The sequence below is a fragment of the Ctenocephalides felis genome, unplaced genomic scaffold (assembly GCF_003426905.1).
Source record: "Ctenocephalides felis isolate EL2017-DRISC unplaced genomic scaffold, ASM342690v1 CF-g0.4_SCAFFOLD_01492, whole genome shotgun sequence".
NCBI lineage: Eukaryota > Metazoa > Arthropoda > Insecta > Siphonaptera > Pulicidae > Ctenocephalides > Ctenocephalides felis.
The window spans coordinates 54134251-54153617 of NW_020537646.1; the positions used below are offsets into that span (position 1 = coordinate 54134251).

A 19367-nucleotide genomic window follows, 5' to 3' on the forward strand; every position below is an offset into this window, starting at 1 on the left:
AACCTGTTGTGACGGCAAAGAGAACTAGTGGAAGCAAAAGTTTTAAAGCAATGGATACATTGGTTTTGCTTTTTCATATTGAATATAAAAAAGAAAGGGGTTGAATTATAGTATAAACCTAAACTAACTTAAGCTATGATTAAAAGATAACTTATGTATAAAAAAGAAATATGAACTAAAATATTAAACCTATAATATGAGCTAAAAGTAACGTAGGAATCAACTAACGAGATATATATAAAATTCTTAAATGAAATGAAATCTAACCTAAATGTAACCTAGCTATGAATTGAAATGCAACCTAACCTAAGTGATTAAAACGTACCTTATATATTTGTCTAAAAATAAAATAATGCAGGAATACCTACTTCTAAAGCTATCTAAAAAGTGTAAAATAGCTAGAACATAAATAGTAATATAATAACCCTAACCTATAAAACACGTAAAAACAAAGAAAAAGACCTTAACCTATAAAAATATGAACAAAATAATAAACTTAGTAATTAAAAAAATAAATGTTAATATAATAATGACGAGCAACACACGATTCACAAGAAAATTATACTAAAACCGTATTAATAACGCACAAAATAATTAAAAAACGAGGTAGCAAAAAAACACCGGAAAAGAATAGACAGGAGAATAGACGAACAGACGAACACATAGCATGAAAAACACACAAAATAAAACATAATGGGTTCGTTCCATCCGAGCCAATCTGACAGTCCGGAACTGTCCGCGCATGCGCAGAACACTTTTTTCTGTTCCATCCAAAATTTCGGATTCCAAACTGTTGCGGACTGTCAGTAATGCGTTCCATCAAGCAGTCCGATGAGTTTGAAACTATCATTTTGTGTTTGTATTCGGCACAAACGAAAACTCCGCAATTTAATACGATTAAAATATAATGTTATTTAATCTCAAATAGAACATTAAAAATTTAATGAATTTACAGGAGTCCAAATATTGTAGAATATTAGATTAAAAGCGACATAACGATATATAACTAGAAAATATTAAAAAGCAAATTCATTGATAATTAAGTAATATTTTATTAGAATATGTCTAATATATACACACATATATATATATATATATATATATATATATATATGTATTAAAATAATAATTATTATTATTATCGAGTGAGCTCCGGGTTCGAACGCGTTGGATGTATCCAAACCAAACCATTGCCAACTGCCATAAAAAAATCAGAAAGAGTTTGGTCTAGTTTGAAACAGTTTCGGACTGTCAGATTTGCTCGGATGGAACGAACCCAATAACGCTAAAATCCCATTCAACTCTGCAGCGAATGTGAAACACTTCTGACGTATAATGCATCAAACTTCACACCCCAAAAAGGAACATTGTAGTCATAGATAAACAAGTATAAGCTCATGTGAATCTCAAACTGGCTCTGAAAATTCCAGAAGCCATCTGCATTGCATATTTAGTATTAATTATAGGGCAATACAGAAATCTATATAGCGTCATCTTGAATTTAGGCTATTGATTTTGACAGCTGTTTGACAACAAAATATTTTTAAGTACTAAAGGTAGGTACATAGACATATGGTCATAAATAAATTTTTTGAATTGTATACTTTTCAGTTTAGAGTTGTTTGCAATTGAAACTATGGGAAAAATATTTGTAGAACACATTGGTGGCACAAGGTTGTTTTCATGTGCCTCTTGTGATACAAATTTGACAAATCGCAGCGAATTAATCAGTACTCGATTTACAGGAGCAACAGGTGATTTAAAATAACTATATTATTCATATCATTGCCTGTCAATATACAAAACAATAGAATAAAATATTTAACAGTTAGAACAGAAAATTATGTAGTTGCTACATACATGCCAAAGTTAGAACAAAAAATGAGTTGCTAAAAAAAACAATATTTGTTTTATGAAAATGTCATTATTGAAATTGCATTATCTTTGACTAGTATATGTTATGTGCTCTTACGGGTATAATACTTGTTTATTTCATTCATACCAATGTATTTGACGATTGTCTCACTCTGTCTACTAGTATCATATCGCCAGTCATTTTTCATTTTCAGGCATGCTTAACATCCACAGAAACATCTTGCAAATTAATTTTGTTGTTTGTTACCCTTAATGAATATAATATTAAAATTGCAGACAGACTAAAATGATTTGAATTAAAAAAAAAACAAAAATATAATGGCGCCTCCAATATATTTAACAGCGTCTGGCTTTAATGTCTGGCAACAAAAAATGTGAGCCTGGTAAATCTATTCAAAGTCAAAAAAATGAAAATTTGACGGACTAAAATGCTTTCAAATAATGAAATCGCACCTGTGCATGTTGGTTGCGCACTAATAAACGCAATCACTTCCAGCAGCCACATGGCCTATACCCTAATGCAAACCGAAAAAGCATCAAGGACCACATTACAAAAAATCACCTTGCCTAAAGTTCTTTCTCAAATTACGTTACATAAAGCCAGTTCTGAACGTGTCTACTTAGCTAGTTGACATTCTCTCAATTCAGAACAAAATTATATATAATTCTAAAGTATTATTTTTAAACCGGAATGGAAATTTGTAGTTATAAGGTTGGCAACTAAGTAAGTGAAGCGCGCGGTTTTTGTTAGGAATTTGTGAACCAAGTAAGTGCTCATTTTTTTTAGAAAATCAAAGACAATATTTGCGTGCAATTAAATAACTTTGTTCCTTTAACAAGTCATTATCCCATGTTTATAAAACTTCTAGTTTTCATTAGCAGAACCTGAATTAGGCACAATTTGTCATCATTATGTTTTTTTAGAGTTTTAATCAGATGGTTTATGGGCAGGACTATGGATGAGAAGAAACATTTCAACCAATCCCCTAATAATTTTTACACAGAGCCACATTGTTTCTATTAGCTGAATCGATTATTGCTTTTATTAGGTTGTCCACGACTTTAACTGGACTATCAGAGAAGAACTATCAGAAAAATCACCAGAATGGCACTTTTTAAACCAATTTTGACATAGCTGTTTCTTAAGGCTTCGACACCATAAGCAGCACTTTGGGAGCATAGTTTCTCCCTTTGCAATTCAATATATGCTAAAAATGTTTGTTTTGATTTTTCATCTCTCAATGAACGCCAAACGAAAACTAAGTAACTATCAAAAAAGAATTTTCTACTAATTGACAGCTGAATTTCTTACTTAAACAATAAAAAATGTGTTTTACATTTAGACTACCTCAGCAAACCTAAAGATTTATTTGAAGCAATCTAACAATAAGAGTGAAAACCGCACTCAGTTGCCAACCTTGTACTATTTAAGGATACAATAAAATTAGTTTGTTTTAAATTATTTCTAACTTTAGCCGTAGTTACAGACAGTGAATAAAAATCTTACGATTTATTTACGATTTTTCCGCTTTTAAATCCTTGTATGAATTTTAATTTTAATGAAATTTTTAAATTAATGCAACTTGTCTTAAGGGGCTTTATACAGTAGGATTTTGAAAAAGAAATGTACATATATTTAAAAATACACACTGAAAATTTCATATCATTCTGAATATTTTCATAGTTTAAAAAATTAAAAAAAAAACAATGGGAAAACTTAGTTACATGTGATTTGACTGTTTAGTATTGCATTCTAAATTTCATAAGAGTGTATAAAGCAATTTCTGACTATGTGAAATATATTTAGTGAAGGAATGGCATCACTAAATATGATACTGTCTCAAATGTCTTAAAAAGAAAAACAAGCCCACACAGGCCCGCGAGCCCACCCATCAAAAATTTGCTTCCGACGCCACTGGATGGCAATATAAATTACAATTTGCATTTGCATTTATATGCCGAAAAAGAAGATGAGATGCGCGAGACAGTTTCAGATCGTCGACCGCGGGAGAGCACCCGAGATGAAAGAATAGCTCGCAAACAACACCAGTTCGAGCTATTAGAAGTTTCCGAATTGGGTTCTTTCATATCCTGGAATAGATGACTCCATGAAAGTTGAAAAGAAAAATTTATCCCTTGTAATTTGCTTTCCAAATTTTGAACGCGTTGGTAACCAACATAACTCCAAAACGGCTAAACCGATTAATCTCAAATTTTAAGACGAGCTTCTTAAATATATTATTTAGTAATTTCTGATTCGATAGATATTTTTATAAATAATTTAATGTCAAAATTTCGGCAAAAACCTATTACTTTAGGAAAATCTCTTTGGTTTTTTAATTTCAGATGATTTACTGTAGAGATAGAAAATGCGCAAAACGTGTTTCTTGAGATGTGCTTCTGGAAATCTGCTATAACTTTTTTTCTAAATATTAAATTTTGCTTGCAATTATTTTTAATATAAAATTAAAAGATCCCTATATATGTGTGTAAATTTCGATCAATAGATTGAATAGTTTTTTCAGAAAAAATCCCAAAATAACGCTCTTTTTCGGACTTCTAACTGTATACAGTAAACCCTTTACGCGGCAAGTGCGTACCATGCAGTTGGGGACCGTGCTATAAAAAACTCGTATTTAACATACAATTCAGGCTAATTCGTAGTGCGTTTTATGGAACCTTACATAGTGCAGTATGGGAACCGCGCTATGAGAGACTCAGAGTTGGTACAAATCGCACCATTTTTATCGTGCTATATGGAGACCAAGAAATACAACTTGAAGTAGGAGTAATACGGACGAAATGACATGTATGACATTGACACCTTATTCAAAAATTGGCGCCAAGCAGTAGTCAGCTCAAGCGTGTTCTCAGGCAGCTATTATATAATAATCATGCATGTCTAAAAGATAAAAGTCGATAATAAAATTTACATTAATACCCTTTTGATATCAAGTTCCTATAATCACTCATAGGTTGCGCAAGGAATTTATGCGCTTTTGAACAAAAACCGTGTAATAGGAAGTCCGTGTAATCGGAGGGATGTCGGATTTTTAGCTACGTGTAGTATGGGAACCGTGTACCCAAAGTGCCGTGTAAAGCGAGGGCCTACTGTATATCTCCTTATAGCTAAATGCCACTTTCAACTAGTTTAAATTGTTGTCTGTTACAACTCTAAATAAATTATTCAACAAAATGTTCCTTTCGATCGATTCCAAAATTAGGATTTTAACTTAAACTAGTGCGCATGGAATCGTGCCTTAAGGCAAATTGCTGGAACTTCCCGTTCCGTAATTAAACATTCGAGAAATGAAAATAATCAATAATTGTTTTGAATAATTTCAAATAGATTATTCATTATAAATACATACTGTAAACTTAAAAGTGCTTATTAAATTGGGCGAAGAGCGTATTCTACAAACAACTTATGTATTCGTTTATAATGGGTCATTCTTTTACAAACCGGACACTAATTAACCTTGACATTTTAGAATTGTCTGAAAATTTGTTTACAGATACTATTCATAACATCATTTGACACGTATTTCAGGATTTTGCTGAAAAAAAATTTCTTACGTAAATATTTACGATTGAAATATGGATTTTTTGCTCAATTTCTATGAACATCATCTGCGGTAAATTAATTATCTCTGGATGTGCTGATCCGATCAGTATTATTTTTTTATTACACTCATATTGAAGTGAACTTTGTAATGAGTAAAAAATTTTTTTTTGTTTTTGCAATTTTCTTAACAATAACAACCCTTAAATATTTACAAAGGTTTTACTCAAAATTCTTTTTACAATTTGTTGGAGGCTTTGTTACATCTAAAGATATTAAATATTTTCAAGCGCTATCTATCTATTTAACTAATCTTCCATCTACTAAACCACAAATTATTCTCTTTGGAAGGCAACGAAGAGATTGAAAAGGCCGATAGTACATATACCTCCAGTGCGTAAACTTGATGGTTCTTGGGCAAGAAGTTCAGGAGAAAAATCGGAAGAATTTTCAGAACACGTGAAAAATACATTCCAGCCTCATCCCCGCAGTTGCAACGTAAACGATGAAGATTTTATTTACAATTGTTTACAGAATGAATCTATCCAAAGATCTATCTAAGAAGGCCAAATCGTAAAACGCCTAACGGTGACCGAATTGAAAAATTATGTCAAGGTTGCAAATCCTAATAAATCTCCTGGGCCAGATAAAATTACGATAAAAATGATAAAAGAACTGCCAGAAAAGGGATTTAGATTATTAACAATAATATTCAATTCAATTCTTAGATTAAAAGTGTTTCCTCAAGCTTGGAAAATAGCTAAAATAATTCTTATACGTAAACCTGGAAAAGATCCTCATTTATTGTCTTCCTATAGACCAATAAGCCTACTTCCTTGTATTTGAAAAATTATTACTCCAACGCATTAAGTCAGAATTGTTGAATCAAAACCTAATTCCAAATCACCAATTCGGCTTTAAAGAACAACACTCAACCATAGAACAGGTTCATCGCCTAGTAAATATAATTAACGAATCAAAAATGCAAAAAAATATTGTTCGGCTGTATTTTTAGACGTTGCGCAAGCATTTGACAAGGTATGGCACACTGGTTTGTTGTACAAACTAAAACTCTGTTTATCAGAACCGATATTTTCAATAATAAAATCGTTCCTTGAAAATAGAGAATTTTTCGTCAGCATTAACAACGAGGAGTCGACCAAAAAAAGATCCTCTCTGGAGTGCCCCAGGGAAGCGTCCTTCCTCCAACTCTATTTCTTATATTTACAGCGGATTTTCCTTTATACTCCGGAACAAGCGTGTCGACATTTGCTGACGATACATGTATCATTGCCTCCAATAAAGATCCCGCAATAGCTTCGCAACAATTACAAGAACATCTAGATATTGCTACAAAATGGCTTTCTTTATGGAGAATTATGACAAACGGCTCAAAATCTACGCATATCACTTTCACGTTGCGTACTGGTATATGTCCTACAATTAAGTTAAATGGACAGGAAATCCCAGTAAAAGATAGCGTAAAATATCTCGGAATACACCTAGACACAAAATTGAACTGGGAAGTTCACATTAACAAGAGAAAACAGCAGATTGATGAACTATTCAAAAAACATTACTGGCTACTGAATAAACGTTCCGAACTGTCGACGAATAACAAACTAATTATTTATAAATGTATTTTTAAACCAGTGTGGTCTTATGGGATTCAACTATGGGGCACCGCCAAAAAAAACAATCTACAGGTTATCCAGCGAGTGCAGAACAAGATCATAACGCAGGCACTGAACGCACCTAGGTACGTTCCCAACTGGTTGATTTACCAGGACAGCAACATAATGACAGTAAATCAACAAAAAACAAACAACTACAAAAAAAGAATAGACGAACACCCAAATTACTTGGCACACAAAGTATACTCAGAAGCGCGCCCAACAAGGCTAAACCGAAAAATTCCAAATGATCTCATAAATATGTAAATTATTATTATTATTATTATTAATAATAATATTATTATTACTATTATTATTATTATTATTATTCTTATTATCTTACTATTTCTATTATTGTTATTTTGTTATATTTTATTATTTTTCTAGTATTATTTTATTATTCAGAAAATTTATTTATATTATTTATTAATTTTATTTTTATTATTATTTGCTTATATTTTATATCAAATCATATTACGGATATTATTTTCATGTAAATTTTATCCTTTGCACTTTTATTTATTTAAATTTATGTTATTATTTATCAATATTACTTGATGTTAATAATTTAGCAGTTGTAATAATTATTGAAATTAGAAAAAAAAAAATCTAAAATGTCAAGGTTAATTAGTGTCCGGTTTGTAAAAGAATGACCCAATACATTTGTTAATTTTTTTTTAATTTGATTTTTTTTTTTGTTAATTTAGAAATGGTTTCAAAATTTTGAAATTTTTTGGATACGTTTTAAAATAAAAAACGTTTTTTTTAACTTTTTGAGAATTTGGAAATTTTTGAAAATATTTGAAACCAATTATAAATTTTGATATTTTTTTATTTTTTTCATAATTTCGTTTTTCTCGTTTTTTTTTGAGGATTATGAAAAATTTCGAAAATTTGTTTTTTTTGAAAATATAGATTTTTTTTTAATTTTCAAAATTACGAAATTTTTTGTAAAAGCATTTTGTACACACCGCCTACCCAAGCAAAATGTTTTTTGAATTACATAATTTAATCGGATGATCCGTTCTTCCAAAAACCGTTTTTCCTTTTTTGTCCCGTATCTTTAAAACGGCTAGACCTGCCCATGCCTAAAAACTAATCAGCACGTCTCCTTATCAATACGAATCACATGTTTTTTAAATTATTCAAATCGGTTATTTCATACTGACGAAAATGTCGAGGCAATTTGTTGAAAACATTACTGGAATTTTAAAATTGAAAATTTTGCTGCGGACCCAAAAATATTGACACAAAATGTGTACATATCATTAAAATCTATAAAATATCTAATAATTTGATGTGCATATTTCCAATGAACATCTTTGACCGCCAAATGGCATTTTTTTAACTTATTTTTATTGAGAGTCCACAACCGCTGGACCTGCTTTTCCAAAAATTTGAACAGTTCTTCGCTTAGTCAATATAAACAAAATGTTTTTTGAATTTTTCAAATCGAACGCTTCGTTCTCTCAAAAACTGAATTACCATTTTTGGTGCTTTTTACCCCGTTTCTTCGAAACGGCTAGACCTGCCTATGCTAAAAACTAATCAGCACGTCTCCTTATCAATACGAATCGAATGCTTTTTGAATTATTCAAATCGGTTGATCCGTGTTCCCGAAATCGTCGACGGAAATTTCTATCCGCACACACGCATACACATACACACTCATACATCCATTTTTTCTAAGGTATGCCAAAATGTTCAGTAACCTCGGAAACGTAAAGATAAGCGATGGCAGTAAGCTCCTTTCATACTTATATACAATATTATAAATAACAATATTATGAAGAATAGAACAATATTATATTATGATAGTATAATGATATTCCCAGAATAGGTGTATACAATTTGTATCTTTTGTGTAAAAATCAATGTATATACATTGATTTAAGTCAAATAAAGCAAATTTTCAAATTAAAAAAAATTAAAGATATATAAAAATTTTAGATTTCGATTTGTTTGCGATTACTATAACTTACCCTACGGGAAGTTAATAATTGCTGCAATTTTCCGTACCGTAACGAAATGATCGAGGAATATTAAATGTTTTCAAATTGATTTTTATAAATATTGTAACATTGTTTAATATTATATTTATAAGAATTATATAAACTGCAAAGTTCAAATTTTTTGTTTAAAGTATATTAGAACAGAATTAAAATTAAAATCTGAATTATTTTCGATATACAAAAAAAATGTCTTTGAAAAAAAATTTTTTTTTGAAAACTAAAATTTGAAACAAAAAAAAAATTGTTTTTCCAAAAGCAATTATTTTGTTGAAACAAGCAGAAAGTTCTTTGAATAATTCAAATCGGACGCTTAGTTCTCTCAAAAACTGCTATTTTTTGCACATTTAGCCCTGTATCTTCGTAAAGGCTGGGCCTGCTTTTGCTAAAACCTAGTCACCTCTTTTCTCAATTATTACAAATTGAATGTTTTTAGATCATTCAAATCGGATATTCCGTTCTCTCAAAAACTCGATTTGTATTTTCTGCACTCTTTGTTCCTTATCTTCGCAACGGCTAGACCTGCCTTTGCCAAAAACTAAACAGCACATCACCCTATCAATAGGAATCGAATGTTTTTTGAACCATTCACATCGTTTGATCAGTGCGCCCGAAAACGTGGACGAAAAAATGCGGACATACAAAACACACACACACATCCATTTTTTCTGAAGTATTCCAAAATGTTCAGAAACTGTCAAAACGTCGAGAAATGCAAAAATTTTCGTTTTCGATTTTCGGCCCATTACAGGATTTGAAATAAATACGATTTGCAAAAAAGAGTGTCATAAAGTCAAAAAGTGTATTTTTATATTAAAATGTCAAAAAAGTTAATATCTTTTGAGTATTCAATATAACACTTGCCATCCGCTTAATGATGTTTCTATGTACAAATATAATACTATTTACTACAATTTACAATCTACAAAACATTCTCAAATTAAGAATGTAAAGTTTCTACGCGGTTTTGAAATAATATCTACCCTTTCTCACAATCTCTGGATTTGCAAGAATTTTTCAAGACTAAGATTGGGTAAATCCGTACAGCCACCTAACATTTTATCGAGCTCCATTTTTATATATAAAATATATAATTATTATTAAAATTATGAATTTACGACACATATTACTTAATATCAATTGTTATGCGCCGACACCCTTACCTTTTTCCGTCGCATTTATGCCTCGATGTACATGCTCATTACTCTATCTATGGACTATATCTATGTCTTGAGTTCCACTCACTATTCTATGGACCCTATATTTCCGGCTAGACAGAGGACCCCTACAAGAAAACACAAGGACCAGTCTCTTTCCATCTGTACGTCTAGACACACATAACCTATAGTAAATCTTTAATGAAACTTTGTATAATTAAATTCTGTAATAAATTTATTAAAACTTGTGGTGTGTTTAAAAATATCAAATTACCTTCATCGCTAAAGGCAAATATATAACATTGGTGGCAGCTTGTGAGATGAACTGAAAAATAGGCCTGAATGTAAGGTAATATTTTGTAAATTTTACAAAATTAAAAAAAAACACATCGACGTCACAAAATAAGCGAAGGAAGTATTCCGTATCGGACACAAGGATCGGACAGAAACGTATAGCGTGGAAATCTGGGACGGCCCAGGTATCGGACAAAGCCGCAGACATCCACAGCGTACTCGAAGTTCTTTTGGCCCGAATTCCGCCATTACGGCATAATACACAAAAAGGAACGCATTTTGGATGCCATTACAGGACAGTACCTTATACATATTTTATTAGAGTTATACGGTCATTACCAAATTTTAGACATTCTATTTCTTTCTAATATTTATCATAATATAAATTTTCATGTTATTTCCATATTTTTCTATATCAAAGTTTTCATATTAAATAATGTTTTAATTGGCAAAAATTTAATTGTAACTAGTGTGTGATATTTTACAACATCTTCTATATTCCATTTCAATTACCATTTCTACTATTTCCAAATTAATCACACTAATTGCAATTATATTTGTTTAATTATACCATATTTTACTATATCCTACTATTTTAAGTATTTCCATATCTTGTTTTCTAAATCTAGACTATAGCTGTGTTTTGTGTGTGAAAGTATCATATTTACTAAATCTACTATTTCTTACAAATTACTATTTCTATTTTCTATATCCTATTTGATCACACATTTTACAACTATATTCTTAATATTTACTATATTCAAAATCAATATTTACAATATTCAAAGCAAATTCTAATTCTACTATATCTTAATTACCATTTTCTTTCATCATTAAAATTTATACTATTTATAGAACTTGATTGTGATATAGTGTAAAATTACTATATTTTACTATTTCATTATACTATATTTTACTATTTCATTACACTGTATCTACTAAATCATTATACTATATTACTATTTCCAATTAACCACACTGTTCATAATTATTATTTTTTTAATCATTACTTTTTTTTTTAAATCTCATTTAAACAATTTTACTAATCTCATGTTAAATGTGTAGGTTAATATATTGAATGTACCAGCAGAGCTTCGAGTATCCAAATCAGAGAATCATTAGCAGATCCAACGAGTCCAATTTTGAAAAATTATTCTACGAGTCCATTTTTGAATATTGTTCTACGATTAGTCTCAGAATCAGGTAACCAATCACTTTACTAGTAGACTCAGTTTTCAATAGGGTTTCATCAGATCCCAATGAGTGCAGAGGATAAATCAAAAACAGCTTTTTCCACACCTTCTAGCCATTTCGAATTCAAACGTATGCCGTACGGTTTAAAAAATGCACCGGCTACGTTTCAACGCTTAATGAACTCTGTATTAACCGGGCTACAAAGTGTAAAATGTTTTGTTTATCTTGATGATATTGTAATATATTCAAATACTTTAAAAGATCATGACGATAGACTTTGTGAAATTCTGGAAAGACTTAGACAAAATAACTTACGGTTACAGCCAAACAAATGTAATTTCTACTGTAAAGAAGTATACTATTTAGGGCATATAATCACTCCCGAGGGTATAAAACCTGACCCCTCCAAAATAGACGCAGTTTTAAATTTTCCTATTCCAAAAAATTCTAAAGATATTAAATCCTTCCTAGGCCTTGCGGGTTACTATAGGCGTTTTATTAACAACTTTTCTAAAACTTCCAGACCTCTTAGTAATCTATTAAAAAAATATGTTACATTTAATTGGACCTCGCAAGAACAACTTGCATTTGAAAATTTGAAATCTGCTTTAATTACTGCACCAGTTCTTATTTATCCAAACTTTGAAAAACAATTTAATTTAACTACTGATGCTTCAGGCAAAGCTTTAGGTGCTATTCTCTCCTAGGGTGAGATTGGTAAGGATTTGCCCGTCGCATATGCCAGTCGAACTTTAAATAAGGCTGAATTAAATTATTATACTATTGAAAAAGAGTTACTTGCAATCGTATGGGCTGTACGCCACTTTAGACCTTATATTTTCGGCGTGAAGTTTACAATCGTTACAGATCATAAGCCTCTCACATGGCTATTTAATTTAAAAGATCCAGGCTCACGTTTAATGCGTTGGCGAATTAAACTTGAAGAATTTAATTATGAAATCGTTTACAAAAAAGGGAGTAGCAATACTAACGCAGATGCGTTGAGTCGTATTTATAATGTAATTACTGATGATATTAATAATTTTAGAGAAACACTTTCTTCTCAAATAATCACAAACCCTAACATAATTGAAGGAAGTAACGATAATTTTATTTCTGGCAAACGCTCCATTTGCATCGATACCCCAAAAACCTTCCTAAGCTCCCATATTTTATTTTCAAAAATCCAAAGTAAATATAATAGAACAAATGAATTAATTGCTCAAAATAAAGGGGTAGGGGATATAGCGTATGTTAAAGATAAAGATATTTTTATATTTTATTTGATTACAAGAAATACTGAAAACGACTTGACTAATTTTGAGATCTTATTCACTACTATTACTAAGTTAAAAGACTTATGCTTACAATTAAATGTAAAGGAATTATCATTACCAATTCTCGTTAACGAGACTGACAACTTAGACTGGACAGAAGTACGTTCCATGCTACGATATATTTTTAAAAATCATGACATTACCATTTTTATTTACAATTATCCTCTTGAACATATATTGACAGATGACGACAAACTTGAATTATTTAATGAATATCATAATATGCCACTTGGTGGACATCAAGGTTTTAAACGTACTTTAAAAAGAATTCTCATTAAATATAACTGGCCTAAACTTCGACGCGATCTTCGAAAATTTATTAAAAATTGTGACTTATGTCAACGCAATAAAAGTTATCACTTGAATAAACATCCCATGATCATTACAGATGCTCCTTCTAAGCCATTCGAAAAATGTTCCCTCGATATAGTAGGGCCATTAACGGAGACTTCTAGGTTTAACAAATATATACTAACATTCCAGGATTTGTTAACCAAGTTTAGTAGAGCAATTGCTATTAAAAGTCAGGATGCCGAGACTATTGCTAGAGTTTTCGTAGAAGACATTGTCTGTAATTATGGCATCCCAACAAAATTATTAACTGACCAGGGCACTAACTTCCTTAGTGCTTTATTTAAAAATACTTGTAAGATACTTAAAATTTCTAAAATCCAAACCACTGCGTACCATCCGCAATCTAATGGCGCATTGGAACGATCCCATCGTACGTTAATCGAATATATAAGAAATTTTGTCAAACCTGATCAGTCGGATTGGGATAATTGGCTGCCTTATGCCATTTTTACTTTTAAAAGTACTCCACATTCAGAAACTGGTTTTAGTCCATTCAGACTTATTTTTGGACATAACCCTGAAATCCCATCCTTTCTCCACAAAGCTCCTGATCAACAATATACATATGACGATTATGCCAAAGAACTTAAACATCGAATTCAATCCGCAAACCAAATCGCCCGAGAAAACCTCATCCTAAATAAACACCTATCCAAAAAATACTATGATCAAAATTCAAAGAAAACTGAGTTTAACGTTGGTGAATTGGTTCTATTAAAGAATGAAACTATTTATAGAGAAAAATCTAAAAAATTAATTATGCCATGGATTGGTCCATATGAAATTATTTCTAAGGACTCATCTGTTAATTATACTCTGCTTTGTGGAAAGAAATCTTTGAAAGTTCATGTAAATAGGATAAAACCTTTTATACAATGATTATAATTCTATTTAAAATGTATATTATTTTCTATTCTTATGTGTTAATTTTAATTCTATTTTCTTATTTCTATTGTTAATTATTGATTTTATACTAATTTTCATTTCTACATTGTACTAGTTTTAAGCATTGATTTTTAAATATTCTTGATCATTTTCATTGTATTAACATATTATTGATTTCCATTTTTCTATGTGTCATTTCTATGTCCTTTGTGAAATTGTTCTTTTCTTTTACTATGTACTTTGTTTCTATATTAAGTTTTTCGATTATAGTTCATAATTTATTGTAAAATGTCTAAATTTGGTAATGAACTATAATCTCCTGAAGGGGGAAGGTATGTTATGCGCCGACACCCTTACCTTTTTCCGTCGCATTTATGCCTCGATGTACATATTCATTACTCTATCTATGGACTATATCTATCTCTTGAGTTCCACTCACTATTCTATGGACCCTATATTTCCGGCTAGACAGAGGACCCCTACATGAAAACACAAGGACCAGTCTCTTTCCATCTGTACGTCTAGACACACATAACCTATAGTAAATCTTTAATGAAACTTTGTATAATTAAATTCTGTAATAAATTTATTAAAAACTTGTGGTGTGTTTAAAAATATCAAATTACCTTCATCGCTAAAGGCAAATATATAACACAATGCTATCAGTTCTTTCGGCAATTTCAAAGTTCGAATTTCGTCAAATTGACTTGGCTTCGTAATCCTAATGTTAATAATAAGGTATAATAAATTTTAGGTCGAGCATTTCTATTCAACCGAGTAGTAAATTTAATGTACAGTGAAGTACAAGACAGAGTGATGTTGACTGGCCGTCATATGGTGCGCGACGTCAGCTGCAAGAGCTGTTCAGCAAAGCTGGGATGGATGTATGAATTTGCAACTGAAGAGAATCAAAGGTGATATAAAGTTAACATGCATTTATTGTTATTCTATTGATAGTGATACGTAGCAAAAATTGCAGAAAATATAAATTGAGTTTTTGAGAGAAAAAACTTTAAATTCGTAACGATGGGGAAAAGTAGTGATTAGTTTTTGGCGAGGCAGGTCCATCCGTTTTGGAGATACGGAGCTAAATGTGCAAAAAATGGTAGTTAAAAATTTGTTTGAATATCGCAAATAATTTGGATTTTAATTTTAATTCTAGCTAAAGTTCTGAAGTTCCTGCAAATGATAACCTTTAATATTACAGCTTTAAAAAAAATTCTACTAATTAATCAATCTGCTTAAATAATACATTCATAAATTGTTATCTGATAACTAGCAATCACTTTGATATTTATATAATTTTGTAACGTTTTTAGGTTTAGGCATTGAACTATATTAATATTTGTAAAGTAAATTTTATGGGTTTGTTTCCTTATTCTAAAAAGATTAAAATAATTATGATATGTTTTTAAAAGGCCGATTAAAAAAAATCGGTGATCAGGAATATTATCGAATTTGCTATTATAAATAAATTTATAATGTGTTTAGTCAAGTTACGTATAATAGCCACAAGCACTGCACTCTGATATGAAATTGTTTGAACATAATGACGTCACAAATACGGTAGCCAATCCTGGCGTGTTCAGTCACATGATTATTTTTTAAATTTTATTAAACTATTTAAAAAAAATTCAATCATAAACGATTATATAATTGAAAATTTTAACTTCCCGTAGGTTAAGTTATTGTAACTGGCCGAAAATAGAAAATGAAAATTTTTGCATATCTTCACGTTTTGAAGGTTTCTGAACATTCTGGCATACCTCAGAAAAAATGGATATGTGTGTATATATGTATGTGTGTGTGTGTGTGTTTTGTATGTCTGTATTTTTTCGTTCACGTTTTCGGGCGCACGGTTCAACCGATTTGAATGGTTCAAAAACATTCGATTCCTATTAATAGGGAGATGTGCTGATTAGTTTTTGGTAAAGGCTCGTCCAGCTGTTAGATACAGAGCAAAGAGTGCGGAAAATATAAATCGAGATTTTGAGAGAACGGAGCATCCGATTCAAATGATCTAACAAACATTCAGTTCGTAATGATGGAGAGAAGTGGAGATTAGTTTTGGCAGGTCCAGCCATTACAAAGATACGGAGCTAAATGTACAGAAAATGGCAGTTTTTGAAAGAACTAAGCATGCGATTGGAATGAGTCAAAAAACTTTCTGCTTGTGTTGACGAAACAATTTTTTTTCAAAAACATTTTTTATATATCGAAAATAATTCAAATTTTAATATTAATTCTTGCTAAAGTTCGAAAGCTTTAAATTTCACTTATATACTTTAAATGAATAATTTTAACTTTGTAATTCAGTTTATATAATTCGTATAAATATTCGACAATGTTGCAGTATTTATTTATAATAATCTATTTGAAAACATTTAATATTCTTCGAACATTTCTTTACGATACGGGAAGTTCCAGCAATTTGCAGAAAAAATGGATGTGTGTGTGTGTGCGCGGATACAAATTTTTGTCGACGATTTCGGGAACACCGATCAACCGATCAAAAAACATTCAATTCGTATTGATAAGGAGACGTGGTGATTAGTTCTTGGTGAAAGCAGGTCTAACCGTTCCGAAGATACGGTGCAAAAAGTGCCAAAAACGGTAACTCAGTTTTTAAGAGAACGGAGCGCCCGATTTTAATAATTCGAAAAACATTTTACTTGTATTGACAAGATGAAGAACTGAATAAATTTTTGGGAGGGCAGGTTCAGCGGTTATGGACTCTCAATAAAAATAAGTTAAAAAAAATTCCATTTGGCGGTCAAAAATGTTCATTGGACATATGTACATCAAATTATAAGATATTTTATAGAGATTTTAATAATGTGTACATATTTTGTGTAAATTTTGTTGGATTCTGTACCAAGATTTTTAATTTTAAAATTCACGTATATGGTTCAAAGAAATATCCTCGACATTTTCGACAGTATGGAATAACCGATTTGAATAATTTAAAAAACATTCCATTTGTGTTGATAAGTAGACTTGCTATTTTATAAGTTTTTGGCATAGGCAGGTTGAGCCGTTTTGAAAATACGGGGCAAAAAGAGCTAAAAATAGTAATTCAGTTTTTGAGAGAACGAATCATCCGATTAAATTAATTCAAAAAATATTTTGCTTGAGTGCAAAATATGCTTTTACAGAAAATTTCGTAATTTCAAAAATTTAAAAAAAAATCAAAATTTTCAAAAAAATTCAAGGTTTCAAGAAATTCAATATTTCGAAATTTTTCATTATTTTCAAACTTAAAATAAATTTTGAAAAATTTAACAAGATATCAAAATTAAAAAAAAAACGAATTCTTACAAAAATTTGAGAATATTTTCAAATTTTCAAAACAATCAAATATTTTAAAATTTTCAAAAAAAAAAATTACACAAAAGTTTTTTTTTTTTTAAAAAATTTCAAACTTATAAAAAAACTCAAAGGTTTGAAAAAAAATCTAAAGTATCAAAAGAAATCAAATTTAAAAAAGAAATGAACAAATTTCTTATAAATATACACACAGTTATTTACGCTCATCGCCTAATTTAAAAAACTTATAAGTATACAGTATATAAGTATAAGCTTATAAGTTTACAGTATATATTTATAATAAATATATACTGTATATATATAGCTCTTCGCCAAGATTTTTCAAAAACCGTTCTAAATTAGAGTGCGAGTAATGAACTCAAATTTTCCCGTCTTTTCTTCTAACGTTGGTTTCTACATCCATCACATGGTAGGCAGGAGATGTTGACGTTCTAGGTTGGCTCATCATTAGCATGGATAGGGGTTGTGTAGCTGATCGTAAGTAGACCTCCATACCAATGAACTGAATTTATTTCATTGATATTTAGCACACAGAAGAAACAATTGTCATCGTGATTCTTAGTTTTTTTAAATGATGGGATTATAGATTTAAATGATGCGATAATAGTATTTTTTTCTGAATTAACCTATTATTAGCCTATATAGTCAAAATCTGTGTCAAAAGTTGCTTGGGTGATGTGATAGGTCAAACATTATTAATTTATTAAAATTTATAATGATAAGCTACAATTTTAGGACATACAAGCACGTGTCTGTGCAATGGCAAATAAAGGCGTTTGCGAAAATTCAATTAAAAATTGTAATATTTAGATAATTGAAAGCGAAAACTTTATTTTCGTAATAAACAGTTAAAAATTTTATCTAAATCTTCCTGGTGGAAACAAACCTTTTCTTCGGAAAATTTATGATTGATTTAAATGTCTAATTCCAATAAGTTTATTAATTTTGAGATGAAAATAGACTTGGAACATCGCATGAAAACATGAGACGTTCTTCACCTGTGGGCTGGGGCCGCGCCCGGTGAGCATCTCTAGTTTGTACCGATATTTAGTTAAATCGTATATATCAATATTTCTCGAAATTATTACGTGCTTTTTTATGATTATTTATCTTTCGATTATAGAGTAATTTTGATATAAAAAAATAATATTTAAAAAATAATTGTAGGTACAAAGAAGGCCGAGTAATTTTGGAAAGAGCATTGGTGACAGAATCAGATGGTTTTGATGAAGCAGTGGCGCATGCTGATGATTAATTTATATTAAAATAAAATTCTATGCTTATGATTATTAACATACATTTTACTTTGTCTATAAATAATGAATATACAAAATTCATTTATCCATCAATTTGCTGTTACTATTACCATATGATTTAACTTATAATTAGGTTAAGAATCCAAAAACTTTAGGTTTGAAATCAAAACAGGAAGAGTATTTTAAAATAAATATAAATTGTTCAAGTCGTAATTTCTTTCTTTCAATGTGTTTATTGCAGTGTGTCGACTAAAGAATAAAGATTTAATAATAGTTATACTCACTATTAGACACAGTAATTTTGGTCAAATAAAAAAATGTGTAATGGTCATAATTATAACAAAATATGTTATTGAAAAAATAACTATTTGCGTTGATGACATTATGCTTTAAGGCAAATTGCTGAAACTTCCCATAACGTAAATAAATTCGAGGATTTAAAAA

The 19367-nt window shown here is 30.2% G+C and overlaps 1 protein-coding gene across 1 annotated transcript; it reads left to right on the forward strand.

Annotated features, from left to right (window-relative positions):
* Nucleotides 1–1406: 1406 nt before the first annotated feature.
* On the forward strand, nucleotides 1407–19095 carry LOC113370095 (protein yippee-like 5). Its single transcript, XM_026610761.1, has 4 exons — nucleotides 1407–1556; nucleotides 1612–1754; nucleotides 15095–15254; nucleotides 18835–19095. The coding sequence occupies exons 2-4, from the start codon at nucleotides 1637–1639 to the stop codon at nucleotides 18920–18922; spliced, it is 366 nt and encodes a 121-aa protein (XP_026466546.1). The 5' UTR covers nucleotides 1407–1556; nucleotides 1612–1636; the 3' UTR covers nucleotides 18923–19095.
* Nucleotides 19096–19367: the final 272 nt, after the last annotated feature.

Coding starts and splice junctions, on each gene's coding strand:
- LOC113370095 (XM_026610761.1), top strand. CDS start 1,637: ATGGGAAAAATATTTGTAGAACACATTGGTGGCACAAGGTTGTTTTCA. Junction 1,755..15,094: donor TCGATTTACAGGAGCAACAG/GTGATTTAAAAT, acceptor AATAAATTTTAG/GTCGAGCATTTCTATTCAAC. Junction 15,255..18,834: donor GCAACTGAAGAGAATCAAAG/GTGATATAAAGT, acceptor AAATAATTGTAG/GTACAAAGAAGGCCGAGTAA.